We start from the raw sequence: 26,576 nt of genomic DNA, 5'->3' as shown, positions 1-26,576 counted from the left end.
TTAATATTGCAAACTCTGTGTCATTATGTTTACGCTTTCTTTTATTATCATTAGCACAAATTCTTATATACCCTATTTGTTGATATTTTGTGTGCCCTTGATCTAAACATTGTCCTACTACCATATACTGGAGCTCCGGTGAGTAATACGTTCTTATAATGACCCATAGTTAAATTTCTTGAACTCACACTTTGCTTTATTATAAGAGTTTTCAACTTCATCTATTTTATAACTATAAACTTTGAAGCATAGGCCTATAAATTCACTCATTGGTTTTGCATTCGACTCATCTTTAAAATATCCTAACCTCTTTTTATTAACTTTTTTAAGATTATATTATATACGAGTATATCAATTCTTCCATCTGAATAATCGGATGTATCAAATTTTGATTCAATATACCAAGAATATCCTTATAAAAATCGTCAGTTTTTATAGTATAGATAAATGAGTCTGTATCCATGTAATTTAAACCCAAATTTTCTTAAAATTCGGGTTTCATGTATTGGTAATGAAAATCATACATTTTCCACTTTGATAAGTCCGATACAGCAAAATCCAAATACATTGGCTTATCAAATACTACTGAAAGTTTTTTCATTGGGATGGCACAGAACCCGTCCTTTATAGTTGTTAGTAAGTCGCACTATAAAAATTAAATTTTGAAATTAAATTATCAGCACAATGTTTTTTTGACCGAATTTATTAACATCTGTAGGCTCCCATGTAGTAATAAATTTAACCTCTACACGTTTTTCAGGATTTTCCATGGCTTTCCTATAAACCGAGTTGTTTATTAATTTAAAAAGATCTTTTTTAAATTTATTATTGACATTCTCTCCTTGTATAGTATTAAAGTCAATAGCCAAGGTTTTTTTTAAAAATAGAGCCCCTGTAATAATCTTTATTAATATTAACCCATTCTGTATACATTGTAAAGAATGCGAGTTGGCTGGGATATACTCAGTCCCACCAGGGTCTCTTTACCGAAAATATTTGTAAAGATATGGGAAAGGTCTAGGACGAAAATCGGTTGGCTGGCGTGAGATGTGGAGTGCCAGCCACCGGGATACGGAGCGAGAGAAATAGTTTATTCGGTGTCTGCTGCAGAGCGGGGAAAAAAGGAAAGGTCAGCAGTAACGCGCATTTGGGCCTGGCTCATAACATTCGCTACGAGAGGGCCGAGAGAGGAAGGATCGATTATGGAGACAACTTTTCCGTAGGGCAGAATTTATGGTCTAAAATCTAGGCATTTTTGTCTTGAAATATGTATATTTATGCGTGGCCAGATTGATTTTTATTTTTTTCCTTCGAGTTGTACTAAAATTAGGCGAGAAATATATTTATTGGAGCATTTTATTGATTTATTTGTAACCCGAGTTTCTACTTTTACTTTATTTTGTTTTCCCAGTGTAGTCGGGTTAACGGGTTCGGTTAAGTTAGGGTAAATAAATTCTAGCCTACTCTGGGCGAAGCCGCATCTGGGCCTTCGAGAAGTTTCTCATTGCCGGGGACTCTCGCTGGCCAAAATGCGGTTCACTCCACTCACTCACCCCTCTCGCTCTCACACACACACACGCGTGAATCCGGGTGCTCCACCGCTGGTCCTAGCCCGGCACACTCTCCTCGGGGTCTTCTAGGTGAACTCCATCCCAGAAGAAATCGTCGGTTCCTGGATCACTTGGCACAAGTCACTCCACTCTCTTTGGGGGGCCTTTTTTTTCCTTCCACAACTTTTCCGCACTCAGAACGCAACAAAAAAAAACTCCCCTTGTCCAACTGAATTTTTGCTCTGTCCGCACTTCTGATCCCGTCCGCCGCGCTTTTAAGAATCCGCCTTTGCCCTGCGTTTTTGTTCAAGTTATTTTTGGCGGCTCTGGGTTTTTTCCACTTCTCGAAGTTTCGGTACTCCTTCTCTCTCGCTCTTCCCGGCGCGTGCCAATTTTCGGTGGTTGTTTTCCTGTTCGATCGCATGTTCTCTCTCGCTTGCTCCTGTGCGGCGCTGCTCACGCAAGCACTTTTCGTGGTGAATATTTCGTTGCTCTCCTGGTGTATGTGTGTGTGTGGCTACTGCCGATGCGAGAGCGGAGGGGAAAAGATAAACAGAACTTATCGCTTGAGCTTAGCTAAGATAATTACTGTGTATCGAGATAACTTCAAATCTTACAATTATTGGTTAAGCTTACGTATTAAGTGAACTGCGCAATGTTTTTTTTCCTTCAAAGTTATTCGCGGTTTTGTTTTGTTATTAGCTGCCGTTGTTGCTGGCGCTATTTGTGAGGGGCAACATTGCTGTAAATTTCTATAATGAATTACATCATTTTTTTTCCGATTTCAGCTATTAATTTTTTAACTTTATCCTCTTTAGATGCAAAACTATTTGACGAACAAAACGGAAGATCATTATGTGTATCATGAAGGCGATAGGGGTAAATTAGGTCTATTTCCATAAAATATCCACAATTACTATTAATATATTTATTTATAAACAGCTATTGAGCAATGGCAACGAGGGCATTCAGCTCGGATTTCTGCAATAATTACATGAGTACTATTTCATGTATAGATTTTGGCTCAATTAGAATTATCTTTATGATATAAGTTTGTGTTTGGTAGTGTGAATGTTTTTGGTAATTTGGTGGCAGTTGAGTTGGGGATGGTTAATTGCTTGGTACCAGCGTGATGTTTTGGATATGTTTGATTGCATTTTCGAGAGATATGAATTTTTAAATTATTTCAATATGTCTTGAGTGTGTAGTTTTGTGCATTTGCAGTGCTTCTACTATTGCAATTTGTTCTGCGGAGAATACTGAAGAGTAGTTTGGTAGGTGATAAAGTTTAATGCATTCAGTTTTTCATTTCATTTTTCGTCGAATTTATTTAGCGATGTGTCTATTTTTAGAGAGCTTGTGTTCCAAATTGTTTAAATGGCAGTTGGTGGACTTGTAAGTGTTCTATAATACGATCTGTTGTTGATTTGAATTGTGAATGTTTTGCCGGGCGATATGTTTTTAAAATTTTAATTATTGGTGAGGCTTTGGCATTAACTACGGACTTAATGATATTTGGCGTAAGGAAGTCTCGTCTATCTTCTAAGGTGTCTGCATTTGCTTCGTAAAGTATGATTTTTGTCGGGGTGGTTTTAAAGGCTCCGAGGGCAGTTCTAAAGGCTGTGTTGACTTTTGAATTTACTTTGCGCAGTATTGTGTACGAGCAGTAGCCGTAGATTGGAAGACCGTAGTTTGCTTTTGAGACGAGGTTGCTTTTGTGACGTTTAGGAGTCAAGATGTGTTGCAGTTAAACTTTTAACATTTTATATACTGTTGAGGTTGTTGTTTAGTATTTCCTTGTGAGTTTTCCATCTGTATTTGTTATTGTAGTGCAAGCCAAGTATTTTTAATGATGTTACTTCTTGCATTTGCGTGTTATGATTTCTGCAAACATGGAGGTGTAATTGGGTAATTTTGTGGTAAATAACATGTCTCCTGAGTATTCTGCCCAGTCTGTAATGGTGGATATTATCGCTTTTTAAGTATGAAAGGGTTAAGATTTTCGAGTGATTGGCTGTCTGGTCCGTTAATAATAATGAATTTTTGTTCGTCTCGGTTTTTGTTGTACATTGGTGGTTTTTCCATTGTTGTAGTTGTTTTGGGGCTGGTTGTTTTTGTTTTTTTTTCTACTTTGTTTTACGCACTTGTTTGTTTTGCAGGTGAGTAGTTGTTAGTTGTTGTTTTTGGTTGTTGGTAGGTAGACCACGAGAACTCAATAGTAACACGTCTTTTCTGCGAGGTTTGAGATGATAATAAATACATAAATATATAAATATATAAATATATAAATATATAAATATATAAATATATAAATATATAAATATATAAATATATAAATATATAAATATATAAATATATAAATATATAAATATATAAATATATAAATATATAAATATATAAATATATAAATATATAAATATATAAATATATAAATATATAAATATATAAATATATAAATATATAAATATATAAATATATAAATATATAAATATATAAATATATAAATATATAAATATATAAATATATAAATATATAAATATATAAATATATAAATATATAAATATATAAATATATAAATATATAAATATATAAATATATAAATATATAAATATATAAATATATAAATATATAAATATATAAATATATAAATATATAAATATATAAATATATAAATATATAAATATATAAATATATAAATATATAAATATATAAATATATAAATATATAAATATATAAATATATAAATATATAAATATATAAATATATAAATATATAAATATATAAATATATAAATATATAAATATATAAATATATAAATATATAAATATATAAATATATAAATATATAAATATATAAATATATAAATATATAAATATATAAATATATAAATATATAAATATATAAATATATAAATATATAAATATATAAATATATAAATATATAAATATATAAATATATAAATATATAAATATATAAATATATAAATATATAAATATATAAATATATAAATATATAAATATATAAATATATAAATATATAAATATATAAATATATAAATATATAAATATATAAATATATAAATATATAAATATATAAATATATAAATATATAAATATATAAATATATAAATATATAAAGATAAATATATAAGATACAACTCTTGGAATATTAAAGTTCTAGAAGCCTGTATCTTGTTCACCAATCCCTTGTATCGGAAGTATTCTTATTTTTAAAGAGCGAGACGGTGTTTCCAGACGGCAGTCGAGTCGAGTGTGTGAGAGTCGTACCGCGCGACACTTCTTGATCCTTGACTGTGATAGGGAATCACTTCAATAATCAAAAGGGATAAATGAATTAAAATAACTAATTAAAATAAAATATATTTAAATTAAATACGAGAAAATACGAGGAATTACGAAAGTACACTTAGAAAAATAACGCTTCCTGCGCTTATGTCCGGAGTAACCAGAAGACGATCAAACTAATTGAGGACGGCACCATATTTCTCACCCATTTATTGTCAGGACAGGCGACGACAGCCTTTCGGTGACGCACCTCCTTTTGCCATGCTTTTGCCATGTCCTCACACACGTAACTGTCACTAGCTTTCACCTATCGTTGGAATACGTCCACGACACCGACCTTCAAAATTTAAGAACAGTGTCCCGCATTTCCCACAATGCCACCTTATGCCACCTTGCTGTAGCTCTTGTGGCAAAAACTGACGTCCGCGAGAGATATTCCGTTTGTGCCGAAAATCTGACTTTGCAAATCTACAGCGAGCAGGCCCGAAGCGACGGGCTAGCTGGCAACGATCAGCTAGTGATGACGTCAGTTCTGAACGCTATCACTTATATTTTTGCTTGATTGTCCTATTACCCGAAATAATAAGAAAAATGAAAGAAGTTGAATTTAATTAACGGGCTAAAGTAAAAAGGGCTTACTTCCTAACTGGCTTCTCTAGAATGAAAAGAAGGCAGTCTGTTTATTCGTTGCCGGGCGTATTGGTGGTTGACTTATTCCTCTTGATTATATTGATGGTTGAGTCCCAAATTGATGTTTGGGCTGGTTGACGAATTCCGGCATCCATGATCCGTATGTTATTGGTATGGAATTAAGTCAAAATATATAATTAAAGTCCATTCTTATATTTCTATTCTTTGGGTACCAAAAACGTCGTAAAATATACCAGAGTGGTTTGTAAATCGCGTCGTGTTGCTGTCTGAACCAGTACTAAAATAAATATAAGAAGAATACTAATAGCACTGCGTGCATTGTTTTGCTACCCAATATTTATTTCTTACGACGTTTCGGTGGCTCAACGGGAAAACTCTGCGGGGAGCATTTATAAACACCGAACCAATAGAATCGATTTTGTTGCGATAGATAGTGAACTGTTCCCGCGGTATCTGTGAACGCCGAACCGACAGAATCGATCGACTTCTTGGTCAAAAGGATTAAACATATTCCCCCAAGTGTTGGAGAATAAGCTTAATGTCGAGTTCTCGGTGGAGGTGCAAAATGTTTGCGCAACTATGAAAGCCTCCAAGTTGGATCAATACTTAAATACCTGCTCACGCAAGAACTAGTCATATCATGTTTTGGGATATGCACAAAGCCTCTCTAAAGGTTTGTACTTTAGAAGCGTTTAGTACGTGGCTATCGTAGATGGCAGAGCTCCGTACTCATCGTCAAGGACGGAGAGAAGAGGCACGGTACATACACTTACTCTACGGAATTGCGAAACCTTTTAGGAATGTCCAGCATTCCTGGAAATGCCAACCCGCAATCCATAGAACGCTACTAGACGGTGGGCCCTGGGTTGGAGATGTTTCCAGACCCACAAGGTGGAAAGGTGCGGCGTTACCCATCCTTGTAAAATAGACGGTTGCCCAGAATGTTATTATCCCCTGTTGCATCGAGGCAGTAGGGATCCCGCCCAAGCCAGGTGCCATGCACACCGACAGGGTATTGCCAGTGACTTTGTCTGTGAATGGTAGACAAGTCAACACGCAGCCGATCAACTCGGATTGAACGGGCAGTCGCAGCCCCTGTGTATACAGTGGAATGCCGGGATGCTCCGGTATGAGGATACCTCCGTCAGACCAGTCTTAAGGATCTCCGGCATTGGCCAAAAGGAGTTATATGATTTTCGTGACGTTCACTCGGTCAAGTCACTTGTTCGTTCGTCACAATCGTTGGATGTTGCCCATTTGAAAGCACAGCACTGACATCTACCACTATCCAAATACGACTCAGCCTAGCCCATCCTTCTGATAGGTTTTAAAAACTGCAGGCTAGGTCGTGTGCCTCGCACCAATGATGTTTCCTGGAAGTTTTCGTGTTGTACTGCTTTATTGCCGTTCTCGATGCTCACTCCTTTGTTGCAGTTTTTGGGCTTGTTGATGATGTCATTGGCAACTGCTTGCTACCCGGCTATTAATTGCACAATAATGTTCTGGAGCTCCTTTCTACCAGCTTCGATTTCACCACGTATTTGTTGTAGCGACAATATCCCTTCGTCTCCCTTCGGTTTTGAAGCTGTTGCAGTAATGAGTTTAGACTTATGTTCGGCATCCTCCGCAGGGAAATCCATTCCTTATAATCTTCTATATCCAACTCTTGAGACCGATCAGCAAAGTTCTCGTTTTCAGCGTTCTTCGGTAGTGAGGACTCCGGGGAGTTCCACGAACTAACAGGTCCACGCCATTTAGTCGTGCGAATAAATCAGAACATTTTCTGACTCGCGAGCAGGCCACATAGAGCTCCCCGTTTGAGAAGCATGGATTCTCCAACATATCACTGGGGTTTTGTTATTAAAATTGAGTGCGCTGCAATACGTACAAATTTTATCCATTTCTTCAATGACGACACCTGGAATGGAATGCAAAAAGATTTAAATCAATGCGTAGTGTTCGTCTTGGTCGAACCACTTTTGCTCCAACATTTCGTCGGGGACTTTCCCGATGTGTCGCAGACGAAAGGACTCAATAACTTTCTAATCTTACTTCCCGTCGTTCAGGTGATTCAGACGAACGGGTCTCACCGGCATGCACTCGAGGACTTTTTATCTTTTATGCTCGTTGCTCGTCTGATTCTGAAGCCCGAAATACCCGAAATATACAAACAATTAATTATTTATAAAAAGTGAACTGCCAAAACAATAAAAACTGTTAAAACAATTTTTATTTGGTAATGCAACGTTTTATAAAAAAATGTACTCAAAATATTAAATTAAGTTGTTGTTTATTTTTTATAGCACAATAAAAAGACCAAAAAAAATGAATTTTAGGAAAAAGCTTTTCATAAAAATTTTGATTTGAATTGAATAAAACAAAACCAAAATAAAGACTAAAATTAAACATTTTTATTTGGTAAAGCAACGTTTTATAAAAAAATGTACTTAAAATATTAAATTAAGTTGTTGTTTATTTTTTACCGCACAATAAAAAGACCAAAAAAATGAATTTTAGGAAAAAGCTTTGTATACAAATTTGAATTGAATTGAATAAAACAAAACCAAAATAAAGACTAAAATTAATAACTTTATGATTTTCCGTGTCGTCATCTGCATCTGCAATAAACGGTAATAAGTTTGCCAGTCTTAATTAAAGCGCCTATAAATGAAACTTTATTTTCATTTTTAGGAACCTCCCCCATCGATTTCCACCCGCAGTATCTTCCATATTTATAAAAATTACAAGTACATCACATAAAAAAGCTTCAAGAAATAAACAACATTTCAAATTTAACTGTTTAAAAAATGGTTGCAAGCTTAACTTATACAGAGTTGCCACATACTCCCTCAACTGTTCAGAGCTAGAGCTGCCAACTATAACTCATCAGAGCTGCCAAGTTTATTCAATTTTCCGAATTTTTAATCAAATTTCCCCGCATCTCTGGCAAAAGTTACATATATATAATATAATATATATCTGCCCGACGGTGGTTAGTTGTGAAGAAGTCTGTGCTCTTTGGGCCGGCTTTGAAAGAATGCCGGGTGATCGTTGCTGGACTTGCAAATAGCGTGGAGGGACGGCGCGAGGAAGCGCCGAAAGAGAAATGAGATCTTAATGTCCCCCACTCGGAACGGACTCACCGGGGTACTGCGGAGGTGGCGGAATTGCGGGTCTGTCGAGGGGCTATGCCGCTAGGAGAGTTGGCTCCTCGGCCACGTGACTTTCACGAACGGATTCCGGCGAGGTTACGGCCGATGGAAACTTCCACTCCGCCACAGGAAACGTTCCCGGGGCCCTTTTTACGGGTCCCCGGGTATCCTAAGCAACCACACCGTGAATTAAAAAAGTTTCTATCAGTGATTGCACATAACTCACTTTCTTTGTTTCGCAAGCGTGGTTTCATTTGGATCATACGGATCCGTAATATGGCAGCTACTCATTAGTAGTTTGTTTTTTCGTGCCTCGCCACTTTCTATCTTGCTCTCCAATGTGGGTCATTGGACGATCCAGATCCGGTTAAGAAAATCACCGGAGCGAACCAGGATTCTTTTAAAGAGCTAGATCGCTCAATGATCAACAAAAGGGGCGCCACACGATCTGCCTGCCTAAGCTATCGATAATTCCCCATCTTATTATTAGAGGCGGTTCCAATTTGAAATGCAACACTTCCCAAGGATTTTGACAAACGTCACCGGACTTGGAGCCACTCCGTACCGTGCCCAACGCGGGACCCACGCTTGCCGGGAAGTATGCTCACATCCACATTCCTTGCTCGTGGTCTTTGTTCCTCTTCCCAGATCATACCCGTATATCTTTAACGTGGTAAACTCTGAGATGGAGTCCTTGTAAGTCTTTCATTTCGTAGGCATTGTTGCCGACGGCTTTCACGACTCGAGCCTTAAGGAATTTCTTGGCGAACTTGGCGTTGATGGACTTGCCAAAGGCACTGAGGACAATGTTGCGGCGGTATACCTCCTGACATGTCTTGGCCAAGAAGTTTCGAGTCCGTTGGTCATACCGCTGACGGATTTGGTCGTGTTCTGTCTCCAGATTCTTTCGGACCTTTTCTTCTTCGGACATCACTTTTCACTTTTCGCTAACCTATAGTTGGCGCCGTTCAGGAACATGTGATGTCCGAATACAGTGAAGAACAGTGCTTCTCCTGTTGCTAGTGGATTGCGTTTCGGAGCGCTACCTCAATCTCCGAAAGGAACACGTCCCAGTCCCGATGATCACTATCTAAAAACCTCCGAATTGCTGCCAACACGCTTCGATTGACTTGTTCTGCTGCGTTGCTCTGGGGTGAGTATACCGGAGTCATTAGGTGTGATATGCCAAAACTCTCCATCGTCTCTTGGAAGATCTTCGACGTGAACTGCCGACCATTGTCCGAGTGTACTATCTCTGGGACACCAAATTTGTAGAATACCTCGTGGATGAGGAATTCGACCACGTTCAAGGCGGTAGCTTCCTTCATGGCTTTTAAGAATACGAATTTTGTGAAATGGTCCACCACGATGAACAACCAGACATGACCCTTCTTTGACCTCGGATATTTCCCCAAGAAATCGATATACAGCATCTGGAGTGGCTGTTACGTCTGCACTCTGCACTCCAATACAGACCTGCATTCGGAAATTTACAAGCTCGCAGATTTGGAGAACCATGCCAGGCCAGTAGAACTTTCCCATTTCGCCATGAGCTGCTAGTGGGTCCGTATTCGCAAGCTCGATAAGACTCTGTGGGATCCACAGTTTCCACTCGGAACCTTCCACCTCACCGTCCAGATTCGCTGGTGAACCTCTCTTGGAGATGAGACTATCCTAGATATTCAAATCCGGTAAGTGTTCCAAATAACTCTCCAAATCCTTCACTAATCTGAGGTAATCTTCTCCAGCGAACTCGGTGGTTTCGAAACCCAACAACTCCGTCGGATCCAACACTAGCTCCTCCACACACCGTGAAAGGGTGTCGCCACGACGTTCTCGCTTCTCCACCAACGATAAACCCCAGGTAAGTCAATGACTTAAAACTAAACTTGAACTTACCATTCAGATGGTTGAGCCCGCTGCTTTGAGGTGGCTTCTGAATATCTGGAGCCAGTATCAACAGATCATCTAAGTAGACAAAGACGTTAGATCTCATCTCACTCGGTCCATTAGTCTCACCAACTGGGCATCACCCGGTACTGGTAAAGAGGCCGACCAGGAACCGTAAAGGCTGTCAGTTCCTTGCTTTTTGGGTCCAACTCGATTTACCGGAATGCAAACTTCAAATCCATGCTGGAAATGTAAAAAGTTTGATCGATTCTGGACAGGATGCCGTCGATACTAAGCAGCGGGTAAGCGTCTTTGATGGTCAAATCCTTGAAGACCTTAACTCCCTCTATTTTGATCGTGAGTGTTTCCAGATTGGTCGTTCCCAGGCCATCCTTCTCAAACGTGAGAAACACCTGGATCTCCTAGAGCTTTCATGAGTCGGCCTCGGATAAGGTCCAGCCCTCGGGATCCGGCTTTTCCTCGTTGTCGTCTTCCGGTTCCGCGTAATGCTCCATATCCTTAGTGTGGATTTCATCTGCCTTCTTCACGCTTTCCGGATCGCCGTGGCCTATCACCGCCGGGTCCATGCCAAACGCCTGCCAGAAGTCCACTCTAAAATAGGCCTCCTGCTCCAGGTAAGGTCACGAATAGAACAGTATCCGCTTTGTCTGTCCTCTGCACTCCACAGGTGGTTCGAAGCATCTTATAATCGACCGGTCCTCTCCAGAAGCCGTTCGGACCACGGAAAAATATCTCTTGACTGGCACATCCAACACCTCCATGAGCTCTCTTCCACCTTTTCCCAACAAGCTGACACTCGCTCCCGTGTCCAACAATCCTGTCAGCGATTGGGTCAGGATCCGGATTTCCGCGAATGGTCGACGGTTTCCCGTCCCACTGCGAGTCACAGTGGGAACCACTTCTCACTTCCTCGCTCATCTCTTCTGAAATCGGCTCCTGGATTTCTGGGCTTTCCGAGACACCAGTCTCATCCCGCTCAATTGGTGTTCGGAGAATTTCCGATTCCTGGGCTCCATGTATTTACGCATCCTTTCTTCGAAGGGTAAGTAGCTTAACATTGACTTAAAGCTATCCTTATTAATTAAGGAAAGAAGAAATCTTTATAAGAAAACGAATTTCAATTTTATAATGCAAAGTACACGTTTTATAAAGAAATGTACTGAAAATATTAAATTAAATTGTTGTTTATTTTTTATAGCACAATAAAAAGAACAAAAAAAAAGAGTTTTGGTAAAAACTTTTTATAAAAATTTGAATTGCCATAAAAATTGAAACTGTTTCGGAAAAAATAATTATTAATTTTTTATTGCAATTTAAACATTCTTATTAAAAGAGTCATACAAAAAAATAATTTGCTATTAAAATAATTAATTAAATATTAAATAATACGTGCCAAGATATAAACATAACAACGCAATTGACACAGTTAACTGTTTATATCACTTTGTTTCAAAAGTATGTTTACTAATTGATGGTGACGTCACTGTGCAATTGAGGTATACTACATCTTTATAACCTTTATTTCTTCATTTTATTTTGTAAAAAAATTTTGGTAAATCTATAGATATAAACTAGAAATGTTATGCAACGTCAAACACACACATTTATTTTAACATAATGGACGTCACATTATTTCGCAGATTGTGGACTATAGAAGTGGCCATTTGAAAAATCACGCCGTGCTGCACAGGCATCTATCAAACACGTATGCCTAAATGTCGCCGTTTGCCGGCGTAAGAGTAGGTGTGGCCGCCTTGAGATGCGTCTCAAGGCAACACATACTTAATGCCAACTTTATAACTCTTATAGAGACAGATCTCAACGATTTTAACGTTCTAACGTTCTAACTCTTAGAGTCAACGAGATGTTATCGGTTTTGTTTTTCGAGTTTTGTGTTTTTCGTGGAAGTTCATATCTCGGTAACTATACGTGATACATGAGTTTATATTAAGCATGTAGGTTTTAATGATGCCACAAATACGAATTGTTTCTTTCTCATTCAGTCAAACCCACAAAACCCGGAAAACAAAAAATTCAAAAATCTCGGAATCTATAAGAGCTAGAAAATTGTGCTTAAAAATACGTATTCGGGAGATGCCACTGAAACTTGCCACGAGTTTTTATAGGGCCACGCCCACTCTAACACCCATAAACCGCGGAAAACTGTGGCGTGTATAATATTATAGTCTATGTATTCGTTTGACCTTGTATACCATATTTTGTTCAACATCTATTGATTTACCAAAAAACTTTTAAATCGGAACATTATTTCGCTATGAAGAAATTTGGGTTAAAGGCCTCACATGGGCAGTGACGTCACTATCAATTACTCAACATGCTTTCTCTGACAATAGGTGGCGCTTTGTGAATTTTACAATAGCAAAATAAATATTTTAAAATTGTGAAAAACAGTAACGGGTATCTTACAGTCGCAATACAATAATGAATGTGTTGGCCAAGTTAACAGAAGCGAGATCTGCCTTGAAAAGAAAGTTTGATGACCTCAAATATGTTTAAAATCAAAGCGTTATAGAGTTGGAGGAAACATTTAAGCCTATTACAGAACCTTTACATGAACTTGTTAACGAAAATAAAAATCAGAGATTTTTAAAAACAAACGAAGGTGCCAACATTGAACGTGAATTATACCAAAATGAAAGGTTTTACAATGACGAGACAAATGGCGATGACTTGTACTATACATCCGACGGGAGAGAACATCAGACACCGAAACTTATCTCAGTACCGAACTACGAATGCAGTGATTCGTATAATGATTTCTTTTCACAAACAAATGTTTCTGAAAAAGAAAGAAAGACGAAACACATAATTACGCGGTTTAAGACAGTGAACCGGAACCCAAAACAATGCTTACAAAAGAAAATAGAATGAGTGAAGATATAACTATATATATTTTTGTTTTTAATATATCTACTCTAATTAAACCATATTCCCTCCTCTCGCAGTTCCTCTATTATTGGGAAAATCTTATTATTTTGATTGTTGTTACCCGCTGTTTTTGATGCCACTAAAATTTGTAACCGTTGGACTAGTTCAGTCACATCATTCCAATATATATATATTTTGGCTTTGATTCCTACAGAGTCATATAACCGAAACCAGTCTTTGTACGAAGTGGAGTGGGTGTTGTAGGATTTTCATTATCATTTATTATTTTTTTAATAATTTTAGCGTAAACCTTTAATTCCAATTTTCACGTTATAACCACCTTATCTATAAACATTTGTTTCTAAAATAATATTTTTATATATTTTTAATAAATGATAATTCTAATTTTTGGGATGTTTATGAAATATAAGAGAGTACAGACCTTGAGTTAGCTTGCAACTCTTTCCAATAGACAAATGAATCTTATTATCAATCATTTTAAGTACACTATTCCCTAATGTTAATACATTATCTGAACTTTTTTTTAGGTCCATAAGCCTTATCCAATATATTTTCCCGACTCAAATGGCTGATATTAAAATCATAATTTTTATTATCTATCTCATCTTCTACATTTATATCTTCCCTCATTTCATTTTTTCTGTAGGCATTTATATAGGTTCCGTCTCACTCTCTTTGGCTGCATAATAATGTGTTTCGTCTTTCTTTCCTTTTTCAAAAACATTTGTTTGTGAAAAATAATCATTATACGAATCACTATCATTCATAGATCGGTAGTGAGATGATTTTCTGTTTGTCTGATGTTCTCTCCCATATCATTCCGATAAATATAATTTAGAATTGATTCCTCCATTCCTCTTGTTAGATTTTCAATGTCGTTCATTAATTACACCCGTTACACGTAGAGTAAAAGGGTATACCAGACTCGTTGAAAAGTATGTAACAGGTATAAGGCGTATAAGCGTTTCCGACCATATAAAGTATATATATTCTTGATCATTATCAATAGCGAATTGAGGTCCTTACGCAGCGCAAGTTTATAACAGCATCCTGCCACGCCTTCTACAACTCCCAAAAATCACGGAAAACTAGAATCTTTGTAATCTCAGGAACTATTACAGCTGTAAAGTTGAGATTTAGTATGAATAATCTTGAAATGCTGGAGCATTTTATGATGGTACCATAATCCGGACACGCCCAATCTTACGCCCACAAACCTGAATAGACGGCTTTCGCATTTTGTAGAAAAGCTGATAACTCGGTAGCTATAAGTGATAGAAGTTTGGCTGAAGCATGTAGGTTTTAATGGTGCCCCAAATGCGAATTTTTTTTCCCATCTAGCCACCCCCACCCTGACACCCACAAAACCCCGAAAACCGAAAATGCCCTCTCTGACGCCCCCAAACAAAAAACATAAAAAAACAGTAACGAGTATCTTATATTCGCGGCACTCGACTATAGCGTTTCTTCCTGTTTTTTATTTCTGTTTATTTGTATTTAACATAATTCTGTGCGTTTTATGTGCCGGTTTTAATGTAAATTTTGACTCCTATTCTATTTGTACTACTAAATTCTTTTTGTAAATTTAAAATTTTACCGAATACATATTCCCATGAACAATAATCATGTGCCATAGAAAGTGTTGTATTGAAAAAGTATGTAATGTCAAGAATGTAAATGTAAAGATAAGCATCTCAATCTGTTTTGTAAGACGAGATATTTGTACTAACGTATTCGTTAAATATTCGGTAGCTTCTTTCTACTGTTCCTAAGGTCTGGTGATGATCACTGATAAAAAAGTATACCCGTTACTCGTAGAGTAACAGGGTCTATTAGATTCGTTGAAAATTATGTAAAAGGTAGAAAGAAGCGTTTTCGACCCTGTAATTACTGATCAGGATCAATATAGTAGTCGAGTAAGCCATGTCTGTCTGTCCGTCCTTCTGCCCGTCTGTTCGTATGAACCCTGAGATACAATGCTGAGATTATGCATGCAGATACTTAAGGTTTCCTACGCAGCGCAAGTTTATTTCCTGCCACGCCAATCTAACGCCCACAAATCTAGAAAATAAAAACCCCTGAAATCTCAGGATCTATAAGAGTTAGAAAGGGAAGCTATAATCTTGAGATGCCAGCACAACGTGATAGAAAGTTGGGATTAAGAATGTAGTTTCAACTGATACCCACAATGCATATAATCCAAAACCGCCACGGCTCGAGGTGATTTTTCATCCGCCAAACCCACTCTAGCTCCAACAACTCGCCAAAAACTGCGGCGTCCATAATAATAAAATGAATATTTTCTTTGACCTTATATAACATTTCTAAATAATATCTATCGATTTAGCACAGATTTTTCAAATAGGAATATGTTGATATTTATTACAAAATGTAACTTATGTATATTGGCCTGACATTGGCAATGACTTCACCATCAGTTAGTAAACATGCTTTTTCTGACAAAAGGTGTCTCTTTCTCAAAAATGATTTGGCAAATGGATTATTTTAAAATTGTATAAAACAGTACCGGGTTTCTTATCGTCGCGCCACTCGACTATAGCGTCTCTTCTTGTTTTCAATTTTATTTTGTTCTGTTCTGTGCTCTTGGGATTCTTCGCATTCGCATGCTTTGAAAAAACGTCCAAATCAAATGTATCTATGTTATGTATATTAAACAATTTATTATACCTATTAGGGTATAAAGCAGGGATACTCAAAATCGTCTTACGGCAGAACATTTACCAACACAAATACAAGAAAACATGTATATGTTTAATAAAGTTATTTTTGTTGGTTTAACGTTCAAAGAGAACGAACCACTTTTTTTTGCTATCCAATTCATCACTCATTTAACTGACCCGACAAATGCAAAATAAAGTCTGCATTTCAAACAGAAGTTACAAAGAATGAAATTCAGTGCGAGTGTTCGAAGATGTTCCAAGAAAAAACAAAAACAAATTATATTGCAGTTGGCGACGGAATGAGACGGAAAGAGGAAAACGAAAAATTGTTAGTGTAATAACGTCGCGAACGGTCAAAGCTTATGAGCGAGCAAGCCATATGCTCCTAGCATTTACTAAAACAAATGAGCTCTCAGAGAATAGGCGTTGAGCACCCCTGGTATTAAGTAATCTTTATTGATTCCCAAAAATCAATAATAACAAATTCATATTATGAAAATTGAACACTATTTTTTGCTTTGCACTTCGCAAATTCAGACTTTTATTTTAAATCGGTAACAATTAGAAGCAATGTGATTTATTAATATAGATGCGAACCGTCATAACTTCAATAAGCCAGATGCAAAAATAATTTTAAATAACTTGCAATAATGTTGGATAAGCTATGGTATGTAAGGTTTTGATTAAAATTTTATTTTTTTAACGTACAAATAAATATCGGAGAACCAGTTATCTACAAAAATATGTACGTATGAATAAATATAAAATAGTACATTATTATATTAGAAATCTTAGAAAACCTTACCTTAAGCGCATGGTGCCGTTTCTGGTCGTATTTAGTAATTTTGCATTTAGCTTAAAATTTGTAGTGTCACTATTTCCAATACCCAGCTGGCTAGCACTTGTACGCGGTAAACGATGATTTTCATTTCCTGCTAGAGCTCTCGATGGCCCATTAAAGCTAGTTGCGTTTGCACTTGGTAATACATATGGAGTAGTTATAAAAAAATAACACGTCAGTACTAGAGCCAATTTACTGCTCAATATTTGGCCCCAGAACATTATTTGAAATGCTGCCATGACTATCAACTATTAGAATGTCTAAAATTATTTATTTTCCATGTTACTCAGTTTTTATTGTCAGCAAATTTAAATAAGACTTTAAGCATAGCCGAAAGTTTAGATATGACTGAAATAAACTATTTATTTGGTCAGCTTAAAAGGAATAAATTTATTTTCAGCAAAATAAATATTTACAGTAGATAGCTCATTACTATTTCATATAAAATTCTGTTTAATTTTTTATTGTATATTATAATTCTGTTTTAGTCTTTTCAGTATAAAAAAGCGACTAACTCGTTTGGTGAAACTTCTGTGTTTCTCTTAAAGTGCAGCCAATAATCAACCATAAGCACCATTTCCCAACATGCCGAGAAACACACCACAATGGAACTTGTTTACTCTGTTTGAAAGTGAGAGTCGCTTTCAGTTCATTACGGCACAAAAGCACATTTTAGTTATCAAATCTGAAGTGATATTTTTAAAAAATACCCAAAAATGAAAATAAGGCATTATATCTTCTATATTTGATAAAATAGTTTAATTGGTTAAGATATAATTCATTTACGATTCCTCGGTGTATTTGAAATCATATTTGATATACAGCTTTTGACAGCAATATAATTAAAATTAAACACAAATATGCTTTATACGGTCCCAACCACAAATGGGTCTAGTGAAGTTGTGCATGACGTCAGTTCTTATTCGAACTATTTTTAATTTCGCTAACATAATAAGGGTTAGTAGGAACGCTATTTTTATACATTTTAAATTTTAATTGGACATATTCAACGAAGTTAAGTTTATATAAATTTGAGCGAAACAATGTTGTTTCTCTTATTTCTTGCGTATACATAAGTAAAGCAATACATACGTTTCCAAATTAAACTTAGCTCAACAGAACTAATAGAAATATGATAGTGAAATTCATCGTAGCAAATCGCATATACGGCTACAACTTTATTATTCAAAACCATGAATCTTATATGTCCACTTACTGCAGGGTCGAATATGTAATAAATGCCCATATCAACCAGGTTAAAAGCCCAAAAACAATTACTATAGCCAAAAAATGTCGAAAAGCTTATTATTTCTAAGGTAGTGAAAATTTCATTATTGTATCATTAATGTCGAAGACATGCAGTACATATCATTAAACCTGTTTGTCACTTAAAAAATTGAAAACATATCACTTTTACTCAACTAGTCATTAATGACATGGGACAGAAGTCTTTGAAAGATCATGATTTTCCTTTTCTCATAAGCAAATGTATCGTATAAAATTTATTGCACAAAGCTCAATACGCCGTAAAAAATTTGATTTTACGACAGCCTAACCATCTCTCCTCCATAACTTTCTCTTAAGAGTCACTTTTAAAGTTACAAAACAAAAAGAAGCGCCATAATCGAGTTCCGCCACAATAAGATAACCGATACTGTTTTATAAAATTTTAAACTATTTATTTTGGTAGTAAAAGTGGACAAAGCGCCACCTTTTGTCAGAAAGAGCATGTTGAGTAACTGATGGTGACGTCATTGTCTATGTTAGGCCTGATAACCTCCATATCTGTATAAATAGCGAAACAATGTTTCGATTTGAAAAATCTTTGGTAAATAAATAGATAAAAACTAGAAATATTATACAAAGTCAAACAAAGACATACATTTTAATATTATGTTCGCCAAAGCAAACCCGTCTTTCGAGCTCGGTGGGCGAAAGAGTGGGCGTGGCCGGAAAGAGGTTCCATTATAAGGAGCGCTGGCATCTCAAGAATACACTGACTTAATCTCAACTTCCTAGCTCTATTAGCTTATAAGCTTTCAGGGATAGACAGATTATCAGACTTCGCTTTTTATACTGATCAATAATATATATGTGGGAATGGACAACGAAGCTCAAACCACGTAAACCAGTCAACGAAGACGACAACAAGATGAACGATGTTAACTACGAAAGAAGCGACATGAGGATCGCCGAGTTGTTGAGAAATGACGTGCCCAGTGAGGAGCTAATAAGACGCAGATTTTGATTTAAAAAGTGACGGAAATAAATCGAGCCAATGATAAACACATAAGACGCGAAGAAGTTTTAGTCAAAATAGTGTAACATAAACTTAAGTTAATCAATAAATATAATGTAAACTTGAATATATTAAAAAAAACGGACCACTACCACATTAAATTCGAGATATAAAATAAATAATGGTAACTAGGATTATTTGTAAACAGCACTTACAAACAATATTACTGGCTGTGGGTTTTTTCCATTTTAGGTGCTTCTAGCTGGTTTTTTTTCCCAAGATCTCGTTTCTAGTTTTTCGCATTTTGTGGGCAAAAGTGCGAGGCCGGATGCTAAAATAATGTTGCGCTAGGCATCCCAAGAATCTGTGCGCTTAAACCATTTTTCAATACAAATTATAAAAATTGTGAATAGGTTCCGCACTAGAGCTGGAAAATCATCCATTGTCTTCCATTTGATATGTTTGAGATGTTTTGAGAGTGAAAACTCGAAACTATGTGGCGGAAATTATAAACATTTTAATTGATGGTTATTTTTAATATATTTTTTAAATTTTATATATTTAGTACTTTAGATATCAAATTAATGAAACATTTCAATATGAGATGAAACACGATCGATAGTAACCATTGGGATCTGACTTCGTATCAGCGAGATGCATAAAAATATGGCTCTGCTGTTGCTTCCGCTCTCACTTTTTCTGAGAGCGGGAGCGGAGCCATAGCAAAAAAACGAAAACTATCTGTGTAACCGTAGCCGAAAATTAAGAGCGAGAGCAGAGCAAACAACTTTTTTTTGTGCTCTAGCTCTCGCGTATTTTCCTTCGGCTTTTCTGCTTTTCGGCTATTCTAGCCTTCCATTCGGAAGGTCCAATTTTGCGTCATTTTTTCGAGCATTTCTGTCTGTAATCCACAAATCACGCGTGTTACTCGTGTTTGGCTTGCCTACATAGACTAAACCCTTACATAGCCCCACAAAAAATCGAGGGGCGTTAAATCGCATAATTCCTGTATGGCATTTGGCTGTTCATTACTTCAGATGCGACAGTTTTGCTTATTAACGTATCCACTTATCTAGTAATGAGCCTTATCGCTGAAACCAATTTCCACAGATCAAGAAATTTGATAATACATTTCAACAATTTAAAATCGTTGCTCGTTTGTAAGTCTTTCCATTATGAAATGCCAGAGTGTACTAAAAATTTCTGACTTTGTCAGATGACGTTTGGACACAATTACCAATCAGTGCTGCCAGAATGAAAACCATAACTCTTAAAAATCACCCTATATATCTCCAGTTGAGGAAGTAAATGAGGTAGGTGAAATGGAGGTCACTTCAGATGGTTGAATGTAAGAGAGGCAAAGAAGGTTTTGCCCTTCCTTTGATTTCATTAATAACAGAATAGAATAGAATAGAATTAAAATAGAGTTATTTAGAGATAAAGTAAAAAAATTGACAATAATTTTATTATTTAATTTTATTTTATTATTTTGTTTATTGTATGCACACCACGTGTAGATTACCTTACATTTGAACATAATCTTTCTGTTTCTTTATTCTTTTTTGTCAACTATATCTAGTTTATGATTTATGATTAAGTTATATTTGCACGTTATTAAAATTGTGTTTGCGTAGAAGAAGTAGGGGGCGGTATACAGTTTTTATTTTTTAGACCTGATGGTAATTCTGAAAGATGAATTGAAACAATGACTGCGGACCTGGTTTTGGGAGCCGCGGAATATAGCCCCCATCCTTGAGCTGCTGGAACATTTATTGGGCAACTCTCCGGGTCTGTACCTCGTCACCTCACCCAATTTCAAAAAAATCTACTCACTCATTGTCTATTTGATCATTTTACTTGACAATATTCTTACACATTAACTTAAATTCCTAATTTCCTAACCTGGGTACCACAGGGAGCAATACATGATACATATATAAATAATAACAAGAATACAAAAATAAATAAATAAATAATACTAGGAATAGTTATACGGGGTAGATTATTTTACGTGGGAGTATATAAATATAACGGAGTGTAAGTTATAGGGGTCTTAATAATTTTTTTCAATTAGCTTATGAACGGAGTGTTAGAATATAAAATAAAAACAACCGCTTTTTGTTGCAATACATACGTTTGTGGACTGTATATTGTATATTTTATTCGATATAATATGGCTATGGCCTGCAATTGCCTTCGTATGTTTATTTTTCTTATAAAATATATGGCCAATATTATTATTATGACAACTGTTAAGATTAACGAAGTATGGTATTTATGCGTATTTAGATCATTAATTTTGTTCAAGAGGTTTTTAATATCTGCTGTTTGGTTAACTAAAGGTGTACCTAACGGATTCCAAATAACTTTAGGTATCTCGCTCATCTCTCCTATGTGTGCCAACGCCAGTGTCCCTTGATCTTCTAACTGAATACTGTGATGAGCTACCAAGATATCATTATCTGTTCAAGCAGTACAATCAGATCTAATTGTTAAAATCCCTTGTTCCGGTAAATCAATTATCTCTAAATTCGAGTTGCTGCATTGAACTCGAGCCTTTGTATTAACCTGAACCTTAAACAGCCAACTACTTCTTCGGTCTAATTCAACCCAAAATGACTTATCGTCAGTGATTGCATTGTACCTACACTTTGACTATCTAATTGGTTTAAGTGGCAGTTAGCTCACAACTGTTATCGTTGGCACTCCTCCAAGGCCATATCCATATTATACAACTCCTGGTCTTTCATGGGATGCAATGTTGAATACAACAAAAATAGAACTAGAACTACTAACCGATATTCATATGTATAATGACTAATCACTATGACTATATATATCACTATGTTGACTTTAATTGTTTGTACTTCAAACATGGCCAATCCCTCAATACCGTTGTGCGCACGTGAATCAAAAACCATTCCTTGGCCTGACCATATACCAGACAGTGAAAAGATCGAAGGACCTCTTCCCACGTGACTTGGTCCATCTGCAAATGCTCTATCCGGAATATAAAATCACAAACCTGCATAACCCTAGTTATGCTATCGAAAGATATGCCCCATTTCATGGGATGGCTCATCTCGGGTTTATATTTCTTATGTCCGTCACTTGGATTTCCATCTGGTCTTCCGGGAGCTGGAACTCCTGGCCTCAAAAAGGCGGGGGTTGGCTATACTGATGCCAACCCGCACATACCCTCTGCTGCTCTTTCTCGGGTCTGTGGTCTGCTCTGTGCTGCGCTGGATTTGGAATTGGTGCTTCAATCGATGGTCTAGGGTGAGACTCCTGAGTGTGTACCGTTGTCTTCCCGGTAGGGCGGACGAGTTGATTGATTTATCTCATGAAACTTATCACGTCCTGCTGCATTTATTTTTGGAAGGTGCAACCTCCACTGACGCCTCTTTGCGGTATGTTTCATGCGCTTGGAATAGGGCTAAATTAATGGCTGTTTCTATTTCTTTAGCCAAAAGCACAGGACTCCCACTGCTCCCGACATATCCTCCTGGTGGCTGATCTCAAAGACTGTGCACCCATCCATCGCCAACCCTTAAGGAGGAGAGATATATTGTTCAGCTCTTGGTTCTCTTTCTGACTGGCCCGGGAACGTGTAGTTGACGCAGTCATTATTTCGGATCCACGATCAAAAAAATCTCTAAATCCCTTCATATTTTTCTATTAAGTTTCTGTCTGCTTCTCTAGCCTTCTGACATATCTTCTCTTCCCGTCCTTCTTTTTTAACTTTTCTGTCCTACTATTGTTCTGCTAGGGGGGAGTGATGACGAGTGCTTTAATCAACCCGATGTACCTTCATATTCCAAATCCTTTTCGTTTCTTTTCTTTTTCCCGTAGCAAGGACCACGATAGCTGGACGTTGCAAGCCGATCCTGATCTCCTATGGAGTTTTCTAGACTTCTCGCTTCCGACGAACGTGATAAGCATCGCCGGACCAGGATATACTCTGCCTGGGTCCCGTGAGCATCTCCGCGATCGTGGCCTTCGTGGTTGCATATCTCGCCTCCTAGTGAGACTTCTAAGACTTGCTCTATGTAGCAATTTTCCAGGACCACCACTAGTTGTCGAGGACCAGCCGGAGATTCTATCCCTTTCTCTTCCTGTCTTTTTATATTTAATTGGGCACCATTCAGTTATGCCACGACTTTTTATCAGGGATCATACCATCGGGTTCCGGCTAGTCATCGGGTTCCTCAGGTGTTAGTAGGACACGATGATTGGATCTGTCGGCATACAGTGTTTATTTTTACAGACCTAATGATAATTCTGAGAGATGAAACGAAACAATGACTGCGGTCCTGTTTTTGGGTGCTGCGGAAATTACCACCCCCCATTTTTGATCTGCTGGAACATTTTTTGGGCAACTCCTCGGGCACTGGATAGTGGGTCTGTACCTCGTCACCTCACCCCATTTCAAAAAATCTACTCACTCATTTTCTTTTTGGTCATTTTAGTTGACAATATTCTTACACATAACATTAACTTCATTTCCTAATTTCCTAACCTGGGTACCACAGGAACGAATATATGATACTTATATAAATAATAGCAAGAATAAATAAATAAATAATAATAGGAAGAGTTATATGAGGTAGGGTATTGTACATGGGACTATATATGTATAATAGAGCGTAAGTAATTGGGCTATTAATAAATTTTTAAAATTAACTTAAAATTAAAAAAAAAACCTGGCGCCATCCAGATCTGCAACTTCCTGTTAATTTCCTTTTTCCTCCCAGACTTCTAGAAATTTTCGCTCGGGTTCTGGAAACACAAAACCACAAAAACCTCTTCTCAGCTCTTAGATCGCTTTGACATGCCTATTAAATGCAATTCTTGATACTCCGGAACCAGTTCCTCAGGCCATTTTTTTAATTTTTGCAGACCATAACACCATATTGTGGTTCCGTTCGCTTGCTGGCGGAGCAGGAGTATAATTGGGGCTGCAAACGCAGGCCACGCCCACGCCCTGGGATTGAGAGTCTTAAGCTCTATCGACTGAGCTAGCCGGGCTATTGCCTAGATAAATATTTGCACGCGCTTCGGCTTTAACTATTGCTTCAGATCTTTTGCATGGAATACTCCCAATCGTCTCCCTTGTATCCAAATGACATTACTACTCGGCACCTGAAGTTAAGTTAATCTGAGGATTAAGTTTCGCTTAAAGATTTCTTGGCCAACTTAAAGATTACTTGATGATTTCGCCCTTCTATTGTATTGTTTGGCGATTTTCTCATAAGCTCCATTAATGCGTTCTGTTACCTTGTCCCTAAGCAGTTGCAGCCGATCCGGTCGAGAAAGACTCTGTGTTTCGGCATCGTTTACGGCGTCTAGTTTTCGGGCTATCTTATAGTCTTGCCCGTTCAGGATCATGTGCTGTCCAAACATGGCAAAGTATGGGGCCAGTACTATTGTGAACGGCACTCCGCAGATAACCTTAAATCTCGACGAACTTCTTATGTGGCCTTCCCCTACACGGATCCTAATGACTGCAAGTACGGATTGTTTCACGCGCTCTGAGGCATTCGGAGCATATGTGCCAGTCCTCTTGTGATGGATTTGATATTTTTCCAGAAAACTTTGAAACCGTCTTGCTAAAAAATGCACTCCGGTATCAGTGAGTAGTATCTCTGGAACTATAAATTCATGTAATATGTCCGATTCCAGATATCTTACGACTGCGGCTACTGTAGCTTTTGTCATCGCCTTTAGCCAAACAAACTTCGCTAGATGATCCAACACCACCAATATGTAGCAGTGGCCTCTTTTAGGCCGCGTCGGAGTCTCTTCATTCGAATTCAATGATTTAAAAATCGAACACATCGATGGTTTCTACTTCCGGGATACGAGACAAAATGTCTGCCACCACGCTATCTTTCCCCTTCCGGTGTTCCATTTGGAAATCATACGCTTGTAACGCCAGCGACTACCGTGCCAATCGTCCATTTGTATCTTTAAGAGTCATGAGCCATTGAAGATTAGAATGATCGGTGATGACTGTAAAGGGCAAGAGTTCTATATATGTCCGAAATTTACCCACTGCTTTTACCGTGGCTAAGCACTTTCCCTCTGTTACCGTATAATTCAATTGAGCTCCTCATATCTTTTTGAAAGAGAACTGCGCCGATCCCCACATGGTTCGCGTCAAGCGTTTTTAATATGTTAAACGCCTCTTCTGCTTCAGGTGTCCACTTGAACTTGGTCTTGGACTTTAAACAATCCCTCGAATGGACCGCCTGCTATTCTTAGAAAGTTTCTTAGCTGCCTCATGTTCTTTGGTACCAGAATTTTGGTTATTGCTTGAATCTTCCCTGGATCCGTCCTCAAGGAACAAAACCAAGATATTTAAGGAATCTAAAGCAGAACTTGGAATTGATACAGCGGCCTACCCGAGAGGATTAATGCGGTGTACTCCGGTGTACTTTTTTCGTCAAGCTCAATTTGCCAAAAGGATGCTTCAAATCCACACTACTAATGTAAAAGGTTTCATTTACACGGCCCAGAATACACTCTATATTCTGTAATGGGTAAGCATCCTTGATCGTTACCTTACTGAGTTTCCTTTCATCTAAGCCTAACCGGTTTTTCCCAGGTTTTTGGACCATCGTAATTCTATTGTTCTTTGGGCTTTCACTAGTGTCGATTACGACTAATCGCAACATATCATCTACTTTCGCAAAGAGCACTTCCTGAATTTTTGGTGACTCCGGATTGACGTCCACCTCTATGCGTCCCGCTTTCCGATATGATGCACCGCCTGCTGTCTGTACGGTAGATCTCACTTTCAAAACTTTTAGTTTCAGCTGTTCTACCAGGTCCATACACCCGTCTCCTAAGATGGTCTTCGTAGCTCCCGTGTCCAGTAGATCAATACCTCGGCAAACGCTCGATTCTCCGTCGTAGCTGAAGCTGTTATAGCTGCACAGACCTCTTCCCGTTCTTGTTTTCGTGCTCGGCTTATCCTTGGTAACTGGATGGGATGGCCATCTGCTCTTGGTTCTTCAAATATCTTTTTTCTTGCTTGCTGATGATCGCGTTTCCTCTCTTCAATCGAGTTAGCCACGTTTTTTCTTTCTACCTTTCCCTTTTTTAATTTTTATTTATTTATATTTTCTTAAGCTCTGACTTATATTTATATCTTATTTTATCATGTAGATCCTCGGAGGCAGTTAGAGTGTCTTTTTGGCATTGGAGCGAGACTCCTCTGTAATACATATTATAACAACAATTTAAACGCCCAAGCCGAAATTGTTGTGACCCAACAGATAAACTAACTAACTCCTTAAGACAAAGCAGCCACAAAAATCAAAATTGTATAGAT

The 26,576-nt window shown here is 37.3% G+C and overlaps 1 protein-coding gene across 1 annotated transcript in view; it reads right to left on the bottom strand.

Annotated features, from left to right (window-relative positions):
* The window catches only part of LOC108117581, a 43,546-nt gene extending 24,109 nt beyond the window's left edge, over positions 1–19,437 (bottom strand). Inside the window, exons 1-2 of the mRNA XM_041817820.1 lie at positions 17,418–19,437; positions 16,966–17,359 (exon numbers count right to left, since the gene is read on the bottom strand). Coding sequence (XP_041673754.1) covers positions 16,966–17,240 — 275 coding nt within the window. The 5' untranslated portion in view covers positions 17,241–17,359; positions 17,418–19,437. The remainder of the gene's footprint in view (positions 1–16,965; positions 17,360–17,417) is intronic.
* Positions 19,438–26,576: the final 7,139 nt, after the last annotated feature.

Source organism: Drosophila eugracilis, unplaced genomic scaffold (genome assembly GCF_018153835.1).
Source record: "Drosophila eugracilis isolate 14026-0451.02 unplaced genomic scaffold, ASM1815383v1 contig_1924, whole genome shotgun sequence".
Classification (NCBI taxonomy): Eukaryota; Metazoa; Arthropoda; class Insecta; order Diptera; family Drosophilidae; genus Drosophila; species Drosophila eugracilis.
The sequence above is the reverse complement of the archived record's forward strand: the minus strand, read 5'-3'. Positions and strand labels throughout refer to the sequence as shown.